This window comes from Glandiceps talaboti, chromosome 6, assembly GCF_964340395.1.
Source record: "Glandiceps talaboti chromosome 6, keGlaTala1.1, whole genome shotgun sequence".
In the NCBI taxonomy this organism is placed as follows: domain Eukaryota; kingdom Metazoa; phylum Hemichordata; class Enteropneusta; family Spengelidae; genus Glandiceps; species Glandiceps talaboti.
In genome coordinates this window covers 8618810-8640563 of record NC_135554.1, presented here as the reverse complement: position 1 = coordinate 8640563, position 21754 = coordinate 8618810, and the positions used below count along the sequence as shown (strand labels likewise).

Genomic DNA, 21754 nt, shown 5'->3' with positions numbered 1-21754 from the left:
GACTGTTATAGATTGATGCCAGGGGTAATAATAGTAAATTGGGAACACCCACAGCTCTCTGGAGGACAAAGCACATTATAAATACACATATAAATTATTAGTATAGATTGTACAGTACTGTACCTGATAGTAATACATGAAACACCATCCAAAATGATAGGTTGTCTCAAACTAATACAGAAACGCACTCAACAGAGATAATTTTTTTTTTATATATTTCTATTTATTCCCTGATCAGCTTTTAAAACTATGATCATATTACGATCATATACAATATAGATTGTGAATTAAATGTGTTTCGATCTGGCTAGGTACATGACTACCATGTCAATGCTTAAATCACAAATATTGTAATTCTGTACAGGTTGGGTCACATTCCAAAGGTCATAGGTCAAGATCACCTTATTCTCTTCCTACAGTACAACAGTGATTCAGCGGTGTTAAAAGTATAGACCCTTGAAGTTAGACACAAAATATCTTGTGATATAGTACATTGTTCCTATATACTCAAACATCCATTTTGATGGGGACCCAAGTAGACCTAAATTCACCATACAGTATTCCAGTTTATCCAGGGATAAACATTTCATGGTTTGGCCACTAGGAGTGCTGTTTGCAAATCCAGTTGTAGCCAGAACTGAGGGCCAGAATATTTGAGTATTGTATGTAGCATAGAAGACAACACACCTGAAATTACAACTCATTTCTCTGTTGTTCTTGATGTACTGTTTCAGTAGCAACTATCAATAATCAAACCATGCCTAACCATTAATTTCATTAGTGTCAGTCTTCTGAATGAAATCAAATTTTGGAATCACTGCACTTTGCTGCTTCCACTTGATACTGAGCAGAACACCTTGCACACTTATTTTGTAGCATACCTTGCACCATGGAAATATAATACTGAGAGTTTAATTATCATAACATTGACATTGAATCTGCCAACAACTGTCATTTTGTATATTCACACATTCTATCCATCAAAGTGTTGTAGAAACACCAGTCTTGACAAATTACACTGTTCTCGACAGAGAGGGCATTCAGCTCTTGCTACGCACCATTCTGTTATACAGCCCCAACAAAATAAATGTCCACATGGTGTCGTTGTCGAGTTTTTCCTTGTCTCAAGGCACAGAGAACACCTGTTTAGTGGGTTGGACATCTCGGTTTCACTGACAGCAAAGTCATGTTCCTCTGTGGTCTCTGCTTTTTTGGGATTCTTCGTTAATTTATACTTCACGACACTGGTGTACACATTATACAGAAGCGATAGTGACAACTGAATAAGCGTAACCCAGCCGAGAAATCGGTAACTCGGCCTGTACTGATCGTTAGATATACCTGCACGTATCAATAAGTATCGTATAGCAGTAACACGCTTAGATATGTGATAAAAAATGCCCTTCAAGTAGAAAAGTGCCAAATGAAGTCGATGCGTGTATGTGACGCAAGTACGAATAACAGGAATACATTGCAGCAAAATCTCTTTGATTGACTCAGAAAAATTCAGTCTTGTTCCTAGAGTTTGTATATTTCTTTCTAACAACAGGAGACCTTTCTCAATGAAATAAGGTGTGCAGACATTCAATAGAATATGTAAAGTTCTTCTGATTTGTGACGGAATGGCGCGTTGAGATTGGTCGACTTGAATGACGTTGCAGTACTCTTCGCCCAAGGTTTGGTAACCTGCGATTGTTGTCAATGCAAAGTAGGCGAAATCAGCTGTGATGTCAATTTCATGTCGCCAGTGAATCCACGCACCAGCACCAGCAAAACTCTGGAATATGTCAGCAAGACTTCCGCGCAAGTAGTTAAGATAATACCAGTCTTTCTGGTTAGATCGAACTATCTCTGGTGGTCCAGCAGGCTGGAACATTCTAGACTTGGACATCTTTTAAATATATACCAGACAGCAATGTATAGGATGTGCTGATTTGTGGTTGGTTTGGTGCCTCACAGAGCTACATCTACTAGTAAGTGGCTTGCATCACATAGACAGACAATCAGTTCAATAACCCAAATTGTCTGTGTCAAATTTACCCTTACTCACACAAATCTGCAAATAATAATAATAATAATAATAATAATAAAAAAAGACCGGTGTCATTTCTGTATGAATATAATTTATAAACTATACAACAAATAAAATTTTGTCCCGGTACTAACAGGTCCTGTGCAAATCCTCAGTGTAACATTCCTGTGGTGCAGGTCTGTGTCAGCAATGAATGGCACAGGTTTGTAGTAGGTACAACCACAGGCCTGTCAACAGCGGTGACGCGACATTACTATATACATTGCTGTAGGTACACTGCTAAATTTAAATACATGTACATGTGACAGTACCTGTGTGTACTTGATTCTATACATGGATGTTACTTGTCAATTGCGTAACATTGATGTGATGTGAAATCATGAAATGACTCTCCAGAACTCAAAGTTTACATAAATACATTTATTTCCTTGAGTGGAATTCCCCTTTAACTAAAACATATACTAAATAGCACTTGTACGATTGGTAAGAAGTGTGGTTGGCGCGCGCGCACACACACACACACGCACACACACACACACACACACAGGCAGACACAGAAACACATATTCATTTTGGAGTCAGTGATAAGTATACTGTCTCAGATTGATGGCTTCACAAGTTTAAAATAAACTACATTTAAATTCATTTTACTTTCTTAAGAAAAATATATTTTTTAAATTCATGGGGGGGGGGGGGGTAAGGGTAAGGTCAAAACATATTTTATCTAACTCTTGATGTAACACGACAAACTTCAGATATTATTATTACACAAAAATGAAATGTTATTGTTAGTAAAATTAAAAAACAATAACTTGTTCTTACACTTTGCACTGTGTGTATATAGCTAGGACCAAACTCAATTCAGAACACTTATAGATAGCAAGAGAGATTTCCATGAGGCCAACAAGCTACTACCAGTGTATCACCAGTTACTACACTAACCATGCCTGGACCGGTACGGTACAGTAGTGATACCACAGTACACACCAAGGAAGTGTCCTGACTACATACATTTGTACAATAACTCAATACACGTTCCAAAGTACGTACGGGTGATTAATGTATTGTTCGTAGCAGTTGAACATTCTGTGGCCAAATGACACCTCTACATGATACGTAGGGCATGCATATAACACAACATGATGCTTGGACCACATCGTTCGGTAAAATGATGCAAGTAATACATCGGATTCCATGACTCACCTGTGCGAGCAGCCATTTTTCCAATCGACAGTGTGCGCATGCGTAATACGAACCAGGTTACTTTTTGGTCGTTTCCATCGAAATATTAGATAGACCATGCGACGTATTTTCTCCCTTCAACGGAGAGTGGCAAACTTTAAACACGACGGATCATAATTTGGATCAATTGATCAAATGATGAACGCACACGCAGGCGCTTCGATACTTTATCCCATTGCCACCAGAGGGCTCACTTCACCAGAAACTTGTCGGTGAGAAACCACCACCTTCTCCAATTTGTAATACGGAAATGTACTTTCTTCTAATTTGTCGGCAACTCATCTTTAAAAAAACACAGCCAGGTCATATATGAAATAAATCTTGCAACTTCAAATGCAATTAAAAAACCCTAACAATTCCATGGTCAAAATGGCGAATAAACTAGTTGCCTCGGAATATAATTCGTTAACCACTTGCCGAAAACAAACTCAAACATGAAAACAGTGTAATAGTGAACTGAGTGACAGTATTAAAATATATCAACATCTCAAACAGAAAGTTTTCAATAAAAATGAGAAGTAAGCATACATACTAGTACAACGGAAATTCCACCATCTCAGTAAAAATTATCGTAGTCGGCAGGATTCGAACCTGCGCGGGCAGAGCCCAATAGATTTCTAGTCTATCGCCTTAACCACTCGGCCACGACTACCTATATGATTGCTTTATATGATTCATTCTTAGAATATATTTTTGTACATGTAGAGTAAATTGAATGATCACTACAGAAAATCAGATATTCCAGTACGTAGTCTGTTGTATTTTCATGATAGCAGCTGGTTTTATTTACTCCAATCAGCTATCCAATTGTTTTGCTATCAGAGCTGATCAATAAGCGTTGGGGCGGGGGGGGGGGGGTTCTGGTGTTAATGTGATTGCTGAACTTCGTTTTCGTATTTCTAACCATATTTCTAAAACTTTCACGCCTTCAATGATAATCGTTTCTGTATTTACTACTGAGATGTTGATAAGTTGATTAAAATTTACTGCAAATGTGATATACAGTGCTGGGTTTCCGGTAGTATTTTAATGTATTTATCAACGTGATTTAACATTGCAGCGATCCTATAGTGACTGCCACATACAGTTTTCTCCATGGTTTACAATATATATATATATATATATATATATATATATATATATATATATATATATATATATATATATATATATAATATATAAAATATGACATAAGGACAAACCCCCCCACTCCTCTATGCGAACGTTCACAAGTGCGACATATATATGTCGGTCGATGTCACACTTGTAAACGTTCGTATAGGAGGAGGGGTGGGGTTTTCGCCCTAAACGAACTAAGTTCGTTCAGAAGATCTTAAAGGACACAAAAGTTGAGCATCAAAACGGTTTCTTTGAAAAAACACTCGTACTATGTATGTAAATGTATATATTCCTTTTCAGAGAAATCTTCGTAAGCTAAAACCGATTATCTACTTTAGAAGCGACATCGACAACGCTACTCTAAATATAAGTGGCCACATGGATGAGGATTACGTATTTATTTTGGTTTGAATTTATAAAGCTTTCTACTTGAAATGTCAACGTGAACAACATTGACCAAGTCTGTGTTTGTATATCAATACATTGCAAAACAGCTTTAAAAATGCGTATTAAAAAGGTTTTACTGTACGTACTATAACATTTTCATACATTTAATATTTTTTTTGCAATTCATTGAGTTACAAACAAAGTCTTGGCATTGTTGTTTCACATTGATATTTCAAGTAGAACCCCATTATAAAATTGTTGTACAAATTAAAAAAAATACCACTTTAAAGTGTCTTACCTTGCTGCATCAGTGGAAAAAATAGCTAATATATCCCATAAAAATAGCCACTGGTTTGTGAGAATGACCTGAGAGAGACCATGTCACTTTCTATTGACAACTTATTTTTATCTGTCTATCTAAATTTGAAACCATATAAATATAATTAATTTCCATTCATCAAAAGTGGCAAATATGGATGAGGACTGGGTATTTATTTTGGATTATTAATTTATGAAGCAATTTTATCATGGCTTCCTGTACTTGAAAAATTAATGTGAAATGGCATATGCCAAGTCTGTGTTTGTAACTCAATACATTGGAAAAAGCTAAAACATTTGTAAAAAGTTTGTTATTGTACGTACAAGTATAGGACGCCATGATAAAATTGCTTTATGAATTAAAAAAATAATTTTTTTTACCCAATCCTCATTCATAGACCACTTTTAAGATATATTTTCGTAGATGTTAGCGACGTTAAGTTAAGTTAGTTAAGTTAAGATAAGACGTGTTACCATGGTTTTCAACTGTATGTATCATCCTCGTGAATTTCACAAAACCAAACATGAAAAGATCGTACGTAGTCGGCAGGATTCGAACCTGCGCGGGCAGAGCCCAATAGATTTCAAGTCTATCGCCTTAACCACTCGGCCACGACTACTCACCTATGAGGTATTTGATTCACATATTGGATTTTATAATATTGAATGAGTATATGGTAACGTCCAGATGATCTACAAACGTGATTATCTCATAGAATTGACACTGCGGCAATGTATGCCAATATGAATGGGTTGTGAATAATGTCTCTATTGATCGATAGAACTAGTGCAATACGTTCATTTATACACCATAAACATAATGTGAAACACTATTCCCTTATTTAACTGAGTGTAATAGGAATAAAACTTCCCTTTGCTGTCATTCAGAGGCACGTACAGTGTTTTTGAATACAGAAAATTTAGACTCTCCCAGGACCGGTTGGTGATATTTGTTTATTGCACTGTTACACATAGCGCAGTTTACTTGTGTATCCATCTTTTTGCACATCTCAAAAGTTTTTTATTTTTTTATTTTGCAGTTTTATTAATGAATTATAAGCAGACTTTGGTACATGGTCTAAGCATTATCTTATTCACGTTGTTTCACACACAATTTCGTTACCCAATATATTCACCCACTTTAGTTGGTCATCTTCTCTAAACTCAAACACGAAACAAATTAGAATTATTTAGTGTGTTGGGTAAAAATATCGTAGTCGGCAGGATTCGAACCTGCGCGGGCAGAGCCCAATAGATTTCTAGTCTATCGCCTTAACCACTCGGCCACGACTACTCACGACCACTTTCATTAATTAATACACTTGATGTGATTTTTATTTATGTTGTGAAAAATCTCTGAAAATATCTTGTTAAATATCGTAAATTGTCATACGCCATATTGAGATATAACTCTATATTTTGGAAACACGGGTTTTTATATTTCTCTTCATTCATGCACATGTTCATACCCGAGGCAGTGGATAACAAAACGACTGCATCTCTGCCATCTAAGCAGGCTACACTTAGGTTTTACTATTACTTGTGCATCAAATTACGTGACGTGGGGGTTGAATCGGAAATTGTGACTTTTACTGTGGGGTCACAGTGACAGTGACAGGAGGGTAGTTTTGAACTTGCATTCAACTTTAGACATTTGATGGGGTTAGTCTCCGCTTCCACCGCCACTACAACACACATAAACGTACACCTACACACCATGGCTGGCCAGTCAGTTGAAAATGACCGGTTCCCGAATCTTAACCATTTTATTCAGCACCTATAAAACTAATCCTAATTTCGCAAGGACTATTAAACCTGCACTACCTGAAACTGTCATATTTTTTTCATCAAAACCCCCCAAAGATATATTCACTAAATATGGCCAATTACTTATAAAAAGGTAGCGCACCTGTAAATTAGTGGTTAGTGTTATCTGTAGGCGTAGTGGCAAATTTGACTCTGGAGAGAATGTTCGGTTTTTGAATTCGTCAAGAATGTTAATACTGTACTAGTTGTAATTACTAGAGTATTATTTTTCCGTCAGACAAACACAATATGTTGACTGAATCTGTACAACCGGTCAGAATATGTTTATAAATATAATGTAAATTTCAAATGTTGCCCAAATCGCAATGTTACTAAAATTTCATTGAGAATAAATGTTCCCTTATTGTGACGACAAATCGGTTAAAACTCGATGAAATAGTTAAATCGTATATTAGCCTACAAATATGTAGTGATAATCTAGTATTGCTCACAATGAATTTGACAAACAAACAAACACACAGACAGACACACACACACACAGACACACACACATATAAGCACACACACACACACACATACACACAGAGAGAGACACACAGATACAGACAGACACACACACATACATACATACATACATACATATATAGATAGATACATACATACATACATTCATACAGACAGACAGACAGACAGACAGACATACACACACTGTTTATACCTACATACATGTAAGACCAAAACACTAAACACTACACCCATCCATCCATGAAAAAAAAAACTGTACACATATATTATGCTGTTGATATTAAAAAAAAAGATTTATTGAGTTATTGCCTAATTGATCATAACTGTCATCATATAACCTTGAAAAATACAACACCCATGTGTAGGTATATATGACAGAGCTGACTATAGGCTAGCAGAGTGAGTTAGAATTAATGTACATTATTATGACACATATTCCAAACTCTTTTTTTCCTTTTTTAAATATTTTCTTTTTCTTTTTCTCCCTTTTTTTTGTTCTTTTATTTTACACGGATGATTTTGTATTTATTATAATATCAGTTAGTGCCTCTTGAACACCAAGGGCACTGGGTCGATCGGAGGGGACCATGGCACAGCAGCGCTCGCACAGTTCTCGAAATGGCCCACTCTCCAGCATCTTGATGTTTTTTGGCCGGACGGTCTTACCCCTTTCAACTTTACTTCGGATCTTTTCGATTACTATAGAGGTGTTGAGATCTAGATAAGGTGTTAGGAGGCAGACCGTCTCGGCCATGCAACAACCCAGTGCCCAGATGTCTTTGGCGGTGGTGGTCGGTGATGGTGGATCAGTAAATGTCTGTGGTGCTGAGTATTCAACTGCACCTCCAAATGGGTACTGTGGGTTGTCGGTTGTTGTTGAAAATGAGAAATCGCATAGTTTTGGAACCATCCCTGGTAACGTTATCTAAAAAACGACAAATAGAAATTTGATTGTAACATATGTCGTGTGATGGGAGTTTTTTGCTTGTGCTGAAATGGTATAAACTTATATGTATATACTATAATAACACGACATTGTCAAATTGGAATAGGTTGGTACATACCAAGATATTGTCAAATTGGAGTAGGTAAGTACATACCAAGATATTGTCAAATTGGAATAGGTAGGTACATACCAAAACATTGTAAAATTGGAATAGGTAGGTACATACCAAGATATTGTCAAATTGGAACAGGTAGGTACATACCAAGATATTGTCAAATTGGAATATGTAGGTACCTACCAAGATATTGTCAGGTTTGATGTCATTATGAATAATGCCGTTTTGATGCAAAGCATTCAATCCATTTGTTGTTCCATATAGTATTAGTAGTCGCTCTGTAAGAGTTATCTGTGAAATGAAATGTTGTAAACAGTATGGATACATGAGTTATGTTTCTGGTGAAATGATTACGTTGAGGGTGAATGTAGACACGGGTAGAGAGATATTGCGTCTGTCCGACTATCCGTCTGTCCGTCCGTATGTCCATCCGTCCGTCCGTCCGTCCGTCCGTCCATCCGTTCGTCTGTCTGTCTGTCTGTCTGTCTGTCTGTCTGTCTGTCTGTCTGTCTGTCTGTCTGTCTGTCTGTCTGTCTGTCTGTCTGTCTGTCCATCCATCCGCCCGTCTGTCCATCCATCCATCCGTCCCTCCGTCCGTCTATCTGTCTGTCACAATGACATCACAGTGATGAATCGTAAGATAGGTGGGGGACCTCTGTTATAGACTTTAAATATAGCAGACCTATAAGAGATAGACCTATGTGATATACCTATGATAGACCAATGAGATAGACCCATGTAATATAGCTATATGATAGACCTATATGATAGACTTATGTAATATATCTATATGATAGACCAATGTGATATACGTATATGATAGACCAATGAGATTGGCATATGTGAGATACTTATATAATAGACCTATGCGATAAACCTATGTGACAGACCTATATGACAGACCTATATGATATACCTATATGACAGACCTATATGATAGACCTATGTGATATACCTATATGACATACCTATATGATAGACCTATATGATATACCTATGTGATATACCTACATAGTGTAACTATAATTTCCCTCATACTTACATAATGTCCTCCAATAACGTCATTATAGATGAGTACATGAAAATTTATCCCCTCTACTAACTCCAACACAATGGTCGGACCATGTTCGTGGTTCCAACAAGCTCCATAAGTCTTGACAACATTGTCATTGTTAACGTGTAGTAGTTTACTAGAAATAAGACCATTAAAGATGATACTTAACAAATCATTGCAATTTTACAAATTTAATTGAATCTTTATCAACTTTAAAGCCTCGGTCGACGTTGTAGGCACAGTCGTAAATAAATTTGCATTTAAATCAGTGAAATAGATGGTGACATTCTTGCGAAAATGGACGAAACGTTCTACTGCAGCTGAACATAGTATAGCTGATGTAAGATTAATTTTCGTTCACCTTTTAAGTAAACTTGATGTTACTAAGACACATCAAAGGAAACCGAAATGTGGACGATTATGAGCTCACTATTAGGCCTAATAAAAAAATTGTGTGGTTCCGATTACGCTCTATTTTAGAATAGGTGGGGGTCGATTGATGTTTTATTCATATATATATATATATATATATATATATATATATATATATATATATATATATATATATATATATATATATATATATATATATATATATATATATATATATATGCTTGTCTTGTTCTGACGCTAGTTATGTTTTCCGTTGTTTTCCATATGGTCTCTGTGTTATTGGTTTCTTCTCACCCGATGTACAGCCATTATAGATTGGAAGAACAGTTTTATATTGTCTTTTCAAGTTGATATCAGTTTCCGCATTCACTTTTTCACACAATTTACGTGATTTTATTATTTATTTCTCGAATATGTAAAAATAAAGTTTAGGTTCGACATGAAAGCTAGGTTGGGGTCGGGTAACCGGAAACTTTTTTTTTGTGCCTTACTAACAAAACTGTCAGAAAACAATGTGCAATGCAATCCTAAATGTCAAACAAATTAAAGTGTATCAGAGACAATTTAGATGATAATACTAACCCCATCATCATAATTTCGTTTTCCATCAAATTGTCGTATGCACCATCTGGTAGATCGTCTGCGGTTTCACTATTGAAGCATTTCATGGCAACTGCTCCCTCGAGTCCTTTTAGATAGCCTTTATATACGCTAGCAAAACTACCTATGCCAAGTCTGTCGCGAAGGTCAAATTCCAGAGCCGATTCATCAAGATCTGTTAGAGTGATTGACATAAAAAAACAACAATATCTTAAAAAGATGAGCTTCAAATTTGCTATTTCATTAAAAACATATATTAGGTGGGTGATTTTATGAGCCAACAAGTACTTTCATTTGTGGCAAACCCAACAAGTACGGTTTACATAACATAAAGAAATGATTCGTATTCTAAGAATATCTTAACCCTAACTTCGAAAGGTACACACAAAAAATGCATTTTTAGAAAATTTACATTACCTAATATCGGGTTAACATCCTGGCTATCAGTATCACCACCACTATCAGTATCACCACCACTATCAGTATCGGTACCATTTGTACAAATACTGTGGTTTGAAGTTACATCAGATACAATGCAATCGGTTGAAGAGTCGTCTGGTTTCGTTTCATTTTTGTCATCTGTGTTAGCCTGTACAGTTTCACTCTGATTTACTGAGACTTTTGAGTCGTTGTCAATACGAATCAAGTTCTAGAAGAGAGAATATAGTGGTTTGAATTGTACAAGTGTTTACAATGAGTTCACACAGTGTGAAACTGTACATATTATGTACATAGAAAGTCACACTTTACTTATTAGCGAAATGGCCTTGCCTAACTAAAAAATTCTTTGTTAACAAAAGTTTCGTTTTTTTTTTTTTAGAATAAAATCAAAATGTACATTTTCACTTTTATCTTCATTGATCACATTATTGAGGTCAATAACGTTAGAACATTTTGATGATGTTCTCAATAATGAGAGATTGGTTTTATTTTTCAATACCTATTGTTTGAGTACACTGTCGGACTTATTTTTATTTTAAAAATGAAGAGCTATGACGGCCACGAACTTTGTCTTTTAATAAACGTCGTTTGTTTGTTTGTTTGTTTGTTTGTTGTCTTTGTCGTTTCTTTCCAAGTTTCTGATCTTTCAAATCAAACCATTATTGGAAAAAATATTGAAATCAGAACATAACTTTATCCATTTATTATATTATAGCATTACCAATTCCAGTGAATTTTGTGACGTCATCGCTGTACATTATTACTGATAATGTACTCCGTTATTGGGCATCGTGGCCCCGGAACGAGCATAACAATACAAGCTTATTTGTTCTGTTTCTTCATACGCCTAGGTATTTTTTCGAAATGCATGATGTTACTTATGATTGTCATTTCCACTGTTTAAAAATACAACGCATTCATGAAACAAATTTGTGTTCACAGCAGTTCATTGGAGTGTATGTGTGTGTGTACGTGTACGTACGTGTGTCGCTATGATTAGTATTCAGCTTCCGGGCCGAACATGGCAGACGATGTTCAGCGCTGTGTATATTATACGTTGTTTTGCGTTTCTCGGTCTACAAATTCACCGGAATTGGCAAAACTATAAAATAATAACAATAATGTACGTCCTCACAGTCCATAATGGACTCAAGCAAAGTTTGCACTCCATAATGGGCTCGGCTGTCGCCTCGCCCATTATGTCGTTCAAAGTTTGCTTTCGTCCATTATGGGCTGGGAGGGCGTACATTATTGTTTAAATATTTTTAATGTCATGAAACTTACGTTTTTATTAAGTTCGTCATCCGTTATCTCATCCACGTCATCTTCTTTTTTCTTTTTATGTTTGGCTGTACATCCAAACACTCTACTCAGACACTTCCCAATTCTTCGGAAAAATCGCCGTAACGGGCCTTTCCTCCTAGGCCTTCTCTTACTTTTAGTGTCAGTGTCCAAGTTACCCAAACTGGATTAGCAGACATGAAAAGTCAAGCACACTATAGTCAAATATGTGATTGAAAATATAAATGTATGGGTTTCTCCTTTTTTTGCGAATTAGTTTTGAAGATTAAACTTTTCGTACTCTTTGTCAAAAGTAGTAGGGGGAACTTAACATAACATTGAAATACGTCGTCAGAAAAATTTGTGTAGACGTTTATTCTAATTGTAGCTAAAACTTGTAAAATATATTGACTGAAAAGGAACAACGAAATTTCAACAGCGTTACACTGAATTGATTTGATAGTGTTGGAAATGTTTCGATTTTTATACGAAGAAGAGTAAAATAGAATTTTGATAGTTATATGAAATGACAATAGAATTCATCAGTTTGTAACTTACCAACGATCGACAGTGTTACCTGTTATAGATGTACCATCTATTACAATACCACTGTCGAATACAGCTGAGAGAGAGAGAGAGAGAGAGAGAGAGAGAGAGAGAGAGAGAGAGAGAGAGAGAGAGAGAGAGAGAGAGAGAGAGAGAGAGAGAGAGAGAGAGAGAGAGAGAGAGAGAGAGAGAGAGAGAGAGGGGGGGGGGAATATTAGATCTCTTCTAAGATCATTCTAAACAGTACAACTAAACAGTCTTGTTTACACTTTCTGGACTGAAAATAATGTATTTTTGCGTACAACACAATTGCGAAGCTTAGACTTTAAATGTATTCCTATTCAAAATACTTAATTGTACTTACCAGGGCCAACCAACACACACGATATCAACAATGCTGTAGTAACATTCATGATTAGTACGAACCACGCTGTGTATACTTCGAAGTCATACTTGTTGAGTGATGTGTTTTAACAAAGTCAAGTAGAACAAACATAGTGTTCCTTTTCATCGAATCAGTGTGACGTCACGAATTTTTCCCACGTGACTTATTCGCGTTCTTATTTGCTTCGCCGGGAATTATAACAGCGCGCTGTCACAGCGTAGTCCTTTCAGAAAACAGTGCGTTGTACAGACATTGCATGCAGTGGGAAGGGAAACTGCATTGTCTTTGGTTTTACTGAAGAAATCAATCAGGTGTCAGGCACTGTATTGTACAAATTGATTATAAAAGCGACGTCCGTATACAGTAAAACAACAACAAATTGAGCATGTTGCCGTGGTGGTTAACGGTTGATGACAGTGCATGAACAAAAAGCGCGATATAATCTGAGTGTACAAATACTACATAAAGCCTTCATCGATATCGTTAGCGCCACAATGGGTGTCATCACTGATTTCACCATGCATCGTGAACCACTGACAGATACACTCATGATCATTCCACTTGATGGTACCGTCGACTTCTATCCTCACCATGGTTACTACCATCAGTCTGGTTGTTCGTCTGGCTCAGAGAGCCATCATCGGGCTGTTGAATATTTTACCCGGTTCGGCCATCGGGAGTATAGATATTGGCTTTGCAAGGAGAAATGTCACACTTAGGGCTAACTGTATTGGGAGATATATAGCCAGCAGATCTTTCCTCACCATACTTGATTTTGGCATCACTATTGTGGGTGTCTCCCTCTCACGGTGAGAACTTTTTGGAAAATAAAGACATGTCGGAGGCCATTAAGATACATAAGATATCAAACTATACACATAATTTCTAGCGAGCGAGCGAGCGAGCGAGAGAGAGAGAGAGAGAGAGAGAGAGAGAGAGAGAGAGAGAGAGAGAGAGAGAGAGAGAGAGAGAGAGAGAGAGAGGGGGAGAGGGGGAGAGGGGGAGTGTGTGCGTGGGGGGGGGGGGGGTGTACATGTGTGTGTGTGTGTGTGGTGACATTTTGACTAACTTTGTTTTTTATTTATGTTGGTGCCAATGTTGTATAACTTGTTACAGAGGTTTCACCTTGCATCAATTAAATTCACACACATTACAAACTCGAGATGTGTTAACTCGTTCATCTACAAATGAAATCTATCTACATTTGTTTTCTGCAATGGTGAAAGTATTTGAACGACCTTAACCTCTATTGTGTATTTGTTATAATTAAAAACTTTTGCCACGTTGGCTACAGTATTGATAATCAGTCATTGTTTGCGAAATTAATATACATGTACACTGAACGCGATGCACGTGCACGTTCTTGAGTACACTACAGTATGAGTATAACACACACACACACACACACACACACACACACACACACACAGAGAGAGAGAGACACACACACACACATAAACACACATACACACAGAGTCATGTTCAAGATAAACCCTTGCAGAATGTCTTTATTCAGTTTAATTCTGATGATTGCTGCTAATGTAATTGAAAGTATGGTCAAAGTTGCTAAATTTTGTTATGTGGCTTTATAAAACCGTATGTATGTATAATCTATATACAACCCAATATATAATAAAACTACACTTCTCTGTCTATGAATGTATAATCAATATAAAACCCGATGTATAATAAAATTCTACATCTCTATGAAATTGTATAATCTATATACAAACCGATATATAATAAAATTATACTTCTGTCTATGAATGTATAATCTGTATACAACCCGATATATAATAGCATTCTACTTCTCTGTCTCTATGAATGTATAATCTATATAAAACACGATATATAATAAAAACTATACTTCTGTGTCCATGAATGCATAGCTCGTGCAATTGAACTGAAAAGTAACTAAAACCCCAAATGTACCGTGAAGTATGGAATGGAAGAATTCGAATTAAACGTGACTCACAAAAACGCGGGTATAATTACATAGTCCCGACCTACCCTTTCACTGAGTTCCCTTTGCTTACTGTCTTTGCACTAGGTCTGTTTTTTTGTTGATACAGTATACACGTATCATCATTTGATAAAAACCAGTGACCCCATTCCTTTGCACGTTGTTCCTTTTCATCGTTTCCAATGATGTAATTATTCAAAATTATTATTGGGTGAGTTTGGTTCTGAACAACTCTATCCTCGTACCAAATCCCGCTAACGTAATGATCGATTGGTAACCATTGCACGTGTACTGGGTATTTCTTTATGATATTGCTCAGTACAACCTGATCACTACCAGCATTGTGAATATTCTTTTCTCCAGCGTATTCGGCGTAATGAGCCAGTGTTTCTTCGAGTGCTTCTATCATTTCATTCCAAGCGAACTTTGTCTCTGGTGTTGCATTCAGATAAATAAAACCTCCATTTAAACCTTTCGTCAGTTTCATTAGGAAACACGTATTATGCATCACAATCAAGTCGGTATTACTGTAACGCTGAAAATAGTCAATGGGGTTGCCAAACCATACAGCATCAGCCTCGGTCTTAAAAACCGACATTCCATGTTTCAGGAGTTCGTTGAGAACTTTAGCTCGGAACAATCCATGTCTGTAGTATTGGACTTGTCCATACTTCATAGAATCAGACGTACCGAACGATTCAAGAACTACGTTTAGTTGTGGATTCCAACTTGTTAGTTGTTGATGAGTTTCAATATCATTTACTATGAACAGAGTCGATGAAAGTATTCCAAGACACTCAACATTACAGATCCAACTCTTCGTTATATTGAGAAATCCTAGGTTGAGGAATTGAACATTTACGAACCCATATCGGTTGTAGATTGGCTTAGCTTTGGTAGTTACATTGGTGTAGTGACTAGAATCGACAGTAACCTGTGACGAGGTATCCATCTTTTTTACATCATGATCAGCTACCTGTGGTAGTTCACTTGTACGACCGTTCGAAGTCAACAACGCATGATGAAAAGCTACCCGTGGCATTTCACTTGCACGACCAATAGAAGTCAATTCGTGACCGAACTTGACAAATCCATACCCAGCCAATAATAAAATAAGTATTCCTAATAGTTTATATTTGAAGGTTCCAATTGTGTCCAATTGGAGACGGTTTTTCATAATCTTTGTTATCATCCAGCCAGTTGATATAAAAGGGAACTCCAAGTACTACCAGTAACTAACCTAGAAATGAAAGAAATTATAGAATACACATTTATTGTATTATAAAACATTTATCAGTGGCAGTTTAGAGGTTGGAATGTCTTTTCTATTTAAGAAAGTCGACAAAACACCCAAACAAAGAAACAAACAAACAAATAAACAGACAAACAAACAAACAAACAAACAAACAAACAAACAAACAAACAATCAACCAACCAACCAAATAATCACCAAACAAACAAACAAATCACGCACACAAACAAACAAACAAACAAACAAACAACATTAACTGACAGATAGACAGCCATTCAAAAGACAGACATCGCCATTTCAATGCCTCCCCTTACGGGAGGTAAAACAGACAAACCTACACACAGACAGACAGCCAGCCAGCCAGACAAAAGACAGATAGATAGACAGTATTATGCAAGGAACACCATATCAAATCATGCTGTTGTAACTCTTGTCTACGTACGTGCCTCTATTTATACCTTCCCCAAATATTTAGAATTGTGTCAAAACGCATTTTCGTCAATGTGGTCACAAAATGTTATATGGAGCAATTTTTTTTTACCAAACATTAGAATTTCTTACATTATGTTTTCGCAAAGCTACTTTTACAGAGAAAAAAGTACATACTATGATTAAGAAAATTAGCAATTGCTGTGTCAGCCAGAAACAATATATATTTCATTGGCAAAATAAATAGTCCCCAACGGCCAAAGCACAAGGGTGACTACTGTGTTGTGTCCCAAGTTGGTGTCCGTGTCTACCTCTGAATGGACTTGAATTGGCCAATTTGAAGTAAACATGGCGCATACGTCAGACACTGTATTGTTCCTTATGCATGTCATTTTTACCTTTCGTAAGGGAAGATTATATATTTGGGATGAAAATTCTGTGTGTGTGCGTGCGTGCGTATGTGTCTGTCTGTCTGTCTGTCTGTCTGTATGTATGTATGTCTGTGTGTGTATGTATGTATGTATGTATGTATGTATGTATGTATGTATGTATGTATGTATGTATGTTTATATGTATGTATGTATGTATGTATGTATGTATGTATGTATGTATGTATGTGTGTGTGTGTGTGTGTGTGTGTCTGTCTGTCTGTCTGTCTGTCTGTCTGTCTGTCTGTCTGTCTGTCTGTCTGTCTGTCTGTCTGTCTGTCTGTCTGTGTATCCATGTCTGTCTGTCTGTCTGTCTGTCTGTCTGTGTCATCGTTTTCTCAAAAACGGCTGACTCAATGGAAAAGAAAATTTGGTGTACATATTCTTTTGGGTAATGGCTATTAACACCCTCTTTCGTATACCCCCTCGCACATTGTCAAGTTTATAAACATATTATGTAAAAGGTAAACACTTCGATCACAGCAGAGAAACATTTATATTCGATGATGTGCTTGGCTAGTAAATTAATCGCGACACTGCATTTTCTTTATTCGTACACAAAGTACAGCTGAGATGATGTTGTTCCTTTTCCTTTGTAAACTTGTAAAATCAGAATTTTCCCAAATGCTTGTTGAAAGCTTTAATTAAACATACACAATTTAATACAATGTTACTATAAAAGGATGTAACCAACACGGCACCAAATTAGCATATTGTGGTTGATAATTAGATTATTTATCACTTAAGAAACACACTCAAGAATCACTAGCTACACTAAACAAAAGACTCAAATGTACGGAGTAGCATTGATTGTTTTCAAAATCCTACTGAGTATGACTTATTGACGAGCCAACGCTCATTCTGTAGCCGACTTTGAGTACTTGGAAATGATGTCTGGATCTTGGCAAATAAAGGAGGGGGGCCACGAAATAATTTGAAATAACCTCTTTCAGATAACGTGTGATAATCACAGCAAGTCAGACTCGGGCTTCCGAACTTGATAAACCCTATTACGAGACATGTTATATTGTTGATATTGTGTCATGTATATATGTCAGAGACAAAGGACATCTATAGAAGCCGTCTATATACATGAAAACACGAGTGCATATTATATTATAACATAGATAATTCCGAGGTACATATGTACATATGTTTAACTTCTCAGGATATCCTTATTGCACACTATTTCTGACTTGTTTTGTAACTTAGAATTTATAAACTACATATGTGTAAAAGAAAGATTATACCTAATTGGAATGACTTGTTTCAAATGATATATATGTTGGTATGTGACTTGTGATTATTTCCGCATGTCGACTTGTGAATTCGAAAATAAATTTATATAACTGTGGGAATTTCTTCATGAGTAAAGGACAAAGCTTCAAGAAATTCTCACCTACCTGTGATCAATTCAGTCACTGACAGGTCTATGCATAAATTAATCTCAGTATCTCACCTACCTGTGATCAGTGCAGTCACTGACAGGTCTATGCATAAATTAATCTCAATATCTGAATATTTACCTTAGATAAGTGGGATGCGTTTCGAACCTTGTTATTTTACTACAATACATCTATCATGTCAACCTATATCCAATTCAAACTGTTTTTCTATCTATTTAATATTGCAGTAACTACTTACGTTGGCATGAAATCATTGTTATCATCACACGTATGTAACAGCAGCTGTCGGCGACGGTAAATTTGCATTAAAAAACACCTCTTTTTTGCAATATGGCGTTCTTTTATTTTAGGAATCTACTACTTACAATATTTCGTACGCCCTCGAGTGTAAATGTATTGAAAATGGCCAATAACGTCTGTTTGTTGGAAGATATAATTATTGATAAGGGCAGCATGTTTACCTTCTGTAACGGTTATAGCATGGTGCAGGTAGTAGTGGTGTGTGTGTGTGTGTGTGTGTGTGTGTGTGTGTGTGTGTGTGTGTGTGTGTGTGTGTGCTTGTGCATCTATTTGTCCAGCTATCTGTCTGCCCGTCTGTCCGTCCGTCCGTCCGTCCGACCGACCGTCTGTGGCCATTGTATCTCAGAAAGTAATGCATTGGTTCTAATGAAGCTGTTTACATATCTTCCTGATGGCAATGACAAGAACTGATTATGTTATATTAATTATGCAATATAGATGGAGTGAACTTATTCTTCAAAATAATTTACTTTTCACAAATAAATCTCAATATAAGCAGACATGTCGTACGGACAAATTTTCTTGAAAATCAAATTTCTTCAATTCTCTCTGAACGTTGCATATGAAATAAAAGGTTGCCATATTGTTTTTGTTGCCATATGTAGCCGCGCCTGTTCCTGGTCCATTTGGAATTATGAAATACATTTCTGGGTTCACTGACTTTTTTCAATGAAATCGCCAATGTTTTATTTTCCCATTGTGTTTGAATTTATTGATTTTAAAATGACTAAATCATTTTCATCTCTATTCCAAAAAAATACGCTCATACCAGATTATTTTTGAACGAAATCAGGGGTCAACATATAGATATCTTATTTACAAACCATTCTTTGATATCCGATTCAAAAATTATCGTAGTCGGCAGGATTCGAACCTGCGCGGGCAGAGCCCAATAGATTTCTAGTCTATCGCCTTAACCACTCGGCCACGACTACTGCACTTGTAAGCAATCTTTATGATGCCCGTATTGATTTAGGGAGCGATCGGTTGTTATGACGGGGGTGGGGGGGTGGGGGAGGGAAGGGGTCACCTCAATTTGGTATAAAGAAGAAAGAATCACCACTTTTACAAAGTGAATAAAGGGGGGGGGGGTTACCTTATTTTCAACAACTAAAGGAAATCATGAGCCACGTTGCTGCACTTAATTTCCATACATTTATTAGACAAGAAATGTGTGTATACAATAAACAATATAAATAGCTATAAATATACATTCAAATATAACGTATGGAGTCACAACACTGCACTATTGGCACCTTTAAGCAACAGTTTTGTTAGAAATTACTTCTCAATATTGCATAGTTGCATTATGTCACCTTGTGGTGTAAAACTTTGCATGTGTTGTTGTACACGTAACACATAAGAAATGAAATACCTAAAAATTTATGTGCCTCCATTCACCTGAACATGTTGAATTGCGCATAAAAATAACCATTTAATGGTGAGACACACTTTGAAATAATATGTGGCAAACACTGTGACTGAACGTGCCTGACCTAGCCTATGCCTAGATATTGGAGATTCGATGTCCGTGTATATAGTTAATCTAGTTCCAATACATTTCTGCACGTACAAGGTATTACGATTACTACGCATCATCTAATTAGAAGTCCCATATTGATTTAGGGGTAAGATCAATAGTTCAATGTAGGATAAACATTAAATTCTTTTAGTGTGGGGTGTGGGTGAGGGATGAGATCTCCTCCTGTGTGTATGAGAAGATTTTACTTTTATAACGAAATCTGTTTTATACCCTAATACAAACAGTTCTAAAAATGTCAATGTACTTGAGTGTACGCGGCAGAAGTCGTCGTCGTCGTCGTCGTGGTTGTTGTTGTTGTTGTTGGTGTTGTTGTTGTTGTTGTTGTTGTTGTTGTTGTTGTTGGAAAAAACACGAGCCATCATACGTAAGTTAACAGTTTTAAGAACTGATATAATGTTTAGCAATCAATTTCAAAGGTAATAAGAACGTGTATTGACGCCGTAACACGTCGTAAGGGATGTCAAAAGTCACGCCTTTTTTATTTTTTCTGGCCTAATGACTTTGTGTTGATTTATACATATACAAACTACTGAACTGTTACTTGGCATAACTATCATATGAATTACATGTCTTTTTATCAAAAATAATCTTTCTGTGTTTGTGTTTAACTTATTCTCTGATACCTGTGATCATCACCAAGTTTAATACATGTTACCAGGTTACACGCGAAACCCCCTTTTGTCTTGCTATTGTTTTACGCCATAAGCTACCAAGAATGAAATATATTCCAAGGTGAACACAATATTACTCAGGATTCTCGGAGAATATATTATGTCGGAATGACTGACAAACAAAGTTATAAGCACATAATAGTCTCTCTGTCGTCGTTTTTTCGTACATTGTCATAATAATATTGGAAATGAAAAAAAAAATCACTAGATTAGTTTGTCTTTTGATAAAATTAATCAAATGAAATGACTGACAATTCTTTTGATTACATGTGATATGTTGTCTACTTGTTTCTTCAAAATTCGTGGTAAAAAATATCGTAGTCGGCAGGATTCGAACCTGCGCGGGCAGAGCCCAATAGATTTCTAGTCTATCGCCTTAACCACTCGGCCACGACTACTACCTATAGGTAGAGATAAATCCATTTGTCATATCTTAATATGGATGATTTAAAGTGAGATAAAGTTGGTTGTTGGTGAGATAGTTCATGCCCTGAACTTTATTTGTTATTCTTTACGTATTATTAGTGTATATGACAAAGCGATCACCCTACAGATCCAACTCCGGTGAAAACAATTCGACGGAACTATAGCACTACATCGAAACTATATCA

General features: G+C 36.4%; 1 protein-coding gene and 5 non-coding genes across 6 annotated transcripts; all 6 read right to left on the bottom strand.

Annotated features, from left to right (window-relative positions):
- Positions 1 to 892: 892 nt before the first annotated feature.
- On the bottom strand, positions 893 to 3265 carry LOC144436660 (peroxisome assembly protein 10-B-like). Its single transcript, XM_078125506.1, has 2 exons — positions 3236 to 3265; positions 893 to 2056 (listed from the first exon to the last, which is right to left on the bottom strand). The coding sequence occupies exon 2, from the start codon at positions 1889 to 1891 to the stop codon at positions 974 to 976; it is 918 nt and encodes a 305-aa protein (XP_077981632.1). The 5' UTR covers positions 1892 to 2056; positions 3236 to 3265; the 3' UTR covers positions 893 to 973.
- A 579-nt stretch (positions 3266 to 3844) lies between these two features.
- Positions 3845 to 3926, bottom strand: Trnas-aga (transfer RNA serine (anticodon AGA)). The gene has a single exon. It is a non-coding gene; the product is annotated as a tRNA-Ser (tRNA).
- A 1710-nt stretch (positions 3927 to 5636) lies between these two features.
- Trnas-uga (transfer RNA serine (anticodon UGA)) lies at positions 5637 to 5718 on the bottom strand. Its single transcript has one exon. It is a non-coding gene; the product is annotated as a tRNA-Ser (tRNA).
- A 592-nt stretch (positions 5719 to 6310) lies between these two features.
- On the bottom strand, positions 6311 to 6392 carry Trnas-aga (transfer RNA serine (anticodon AGA)). Its single transcript has one exon. It is a non-coding gene; the product is annotated as a tRNA-Ser (tRNA).
- Positions 6393 to 19782: 13390 nt separating this feature from the next.
- On the bottom strand, positions 19783 to 19864 carry Trnas-aga (transfer RNA serine (anticodon AGA)). The gene has a single exon. It is a non-coding gene; the product is annotated as a tRNA-Ser (tRNA).
- A 1595-nt stretch (positions 19865 to 21459) lies between these two features.
- On the bottom strand, positions 21460 to 21541 carry Trnas-aga (transfer RNA serine (anticodon AGA)). Its single transcript has one exon. It is a non-coding gene; the product is annotated as a tRNA-Ser (tRNA).
- Positions 21542 to 21754: the final 213 nt, after the last annotated feature.

Bases quoted from the DNA above. Each gene is read 5' to 3' on its own strand.
- LOC144436660 (XM_078125506.1), bottom strand. From the start codon at position 1,891: ATGTCCAAGTCTAGAATGTTCCAGCCTGCTGGACCACCAGAGATAGTT.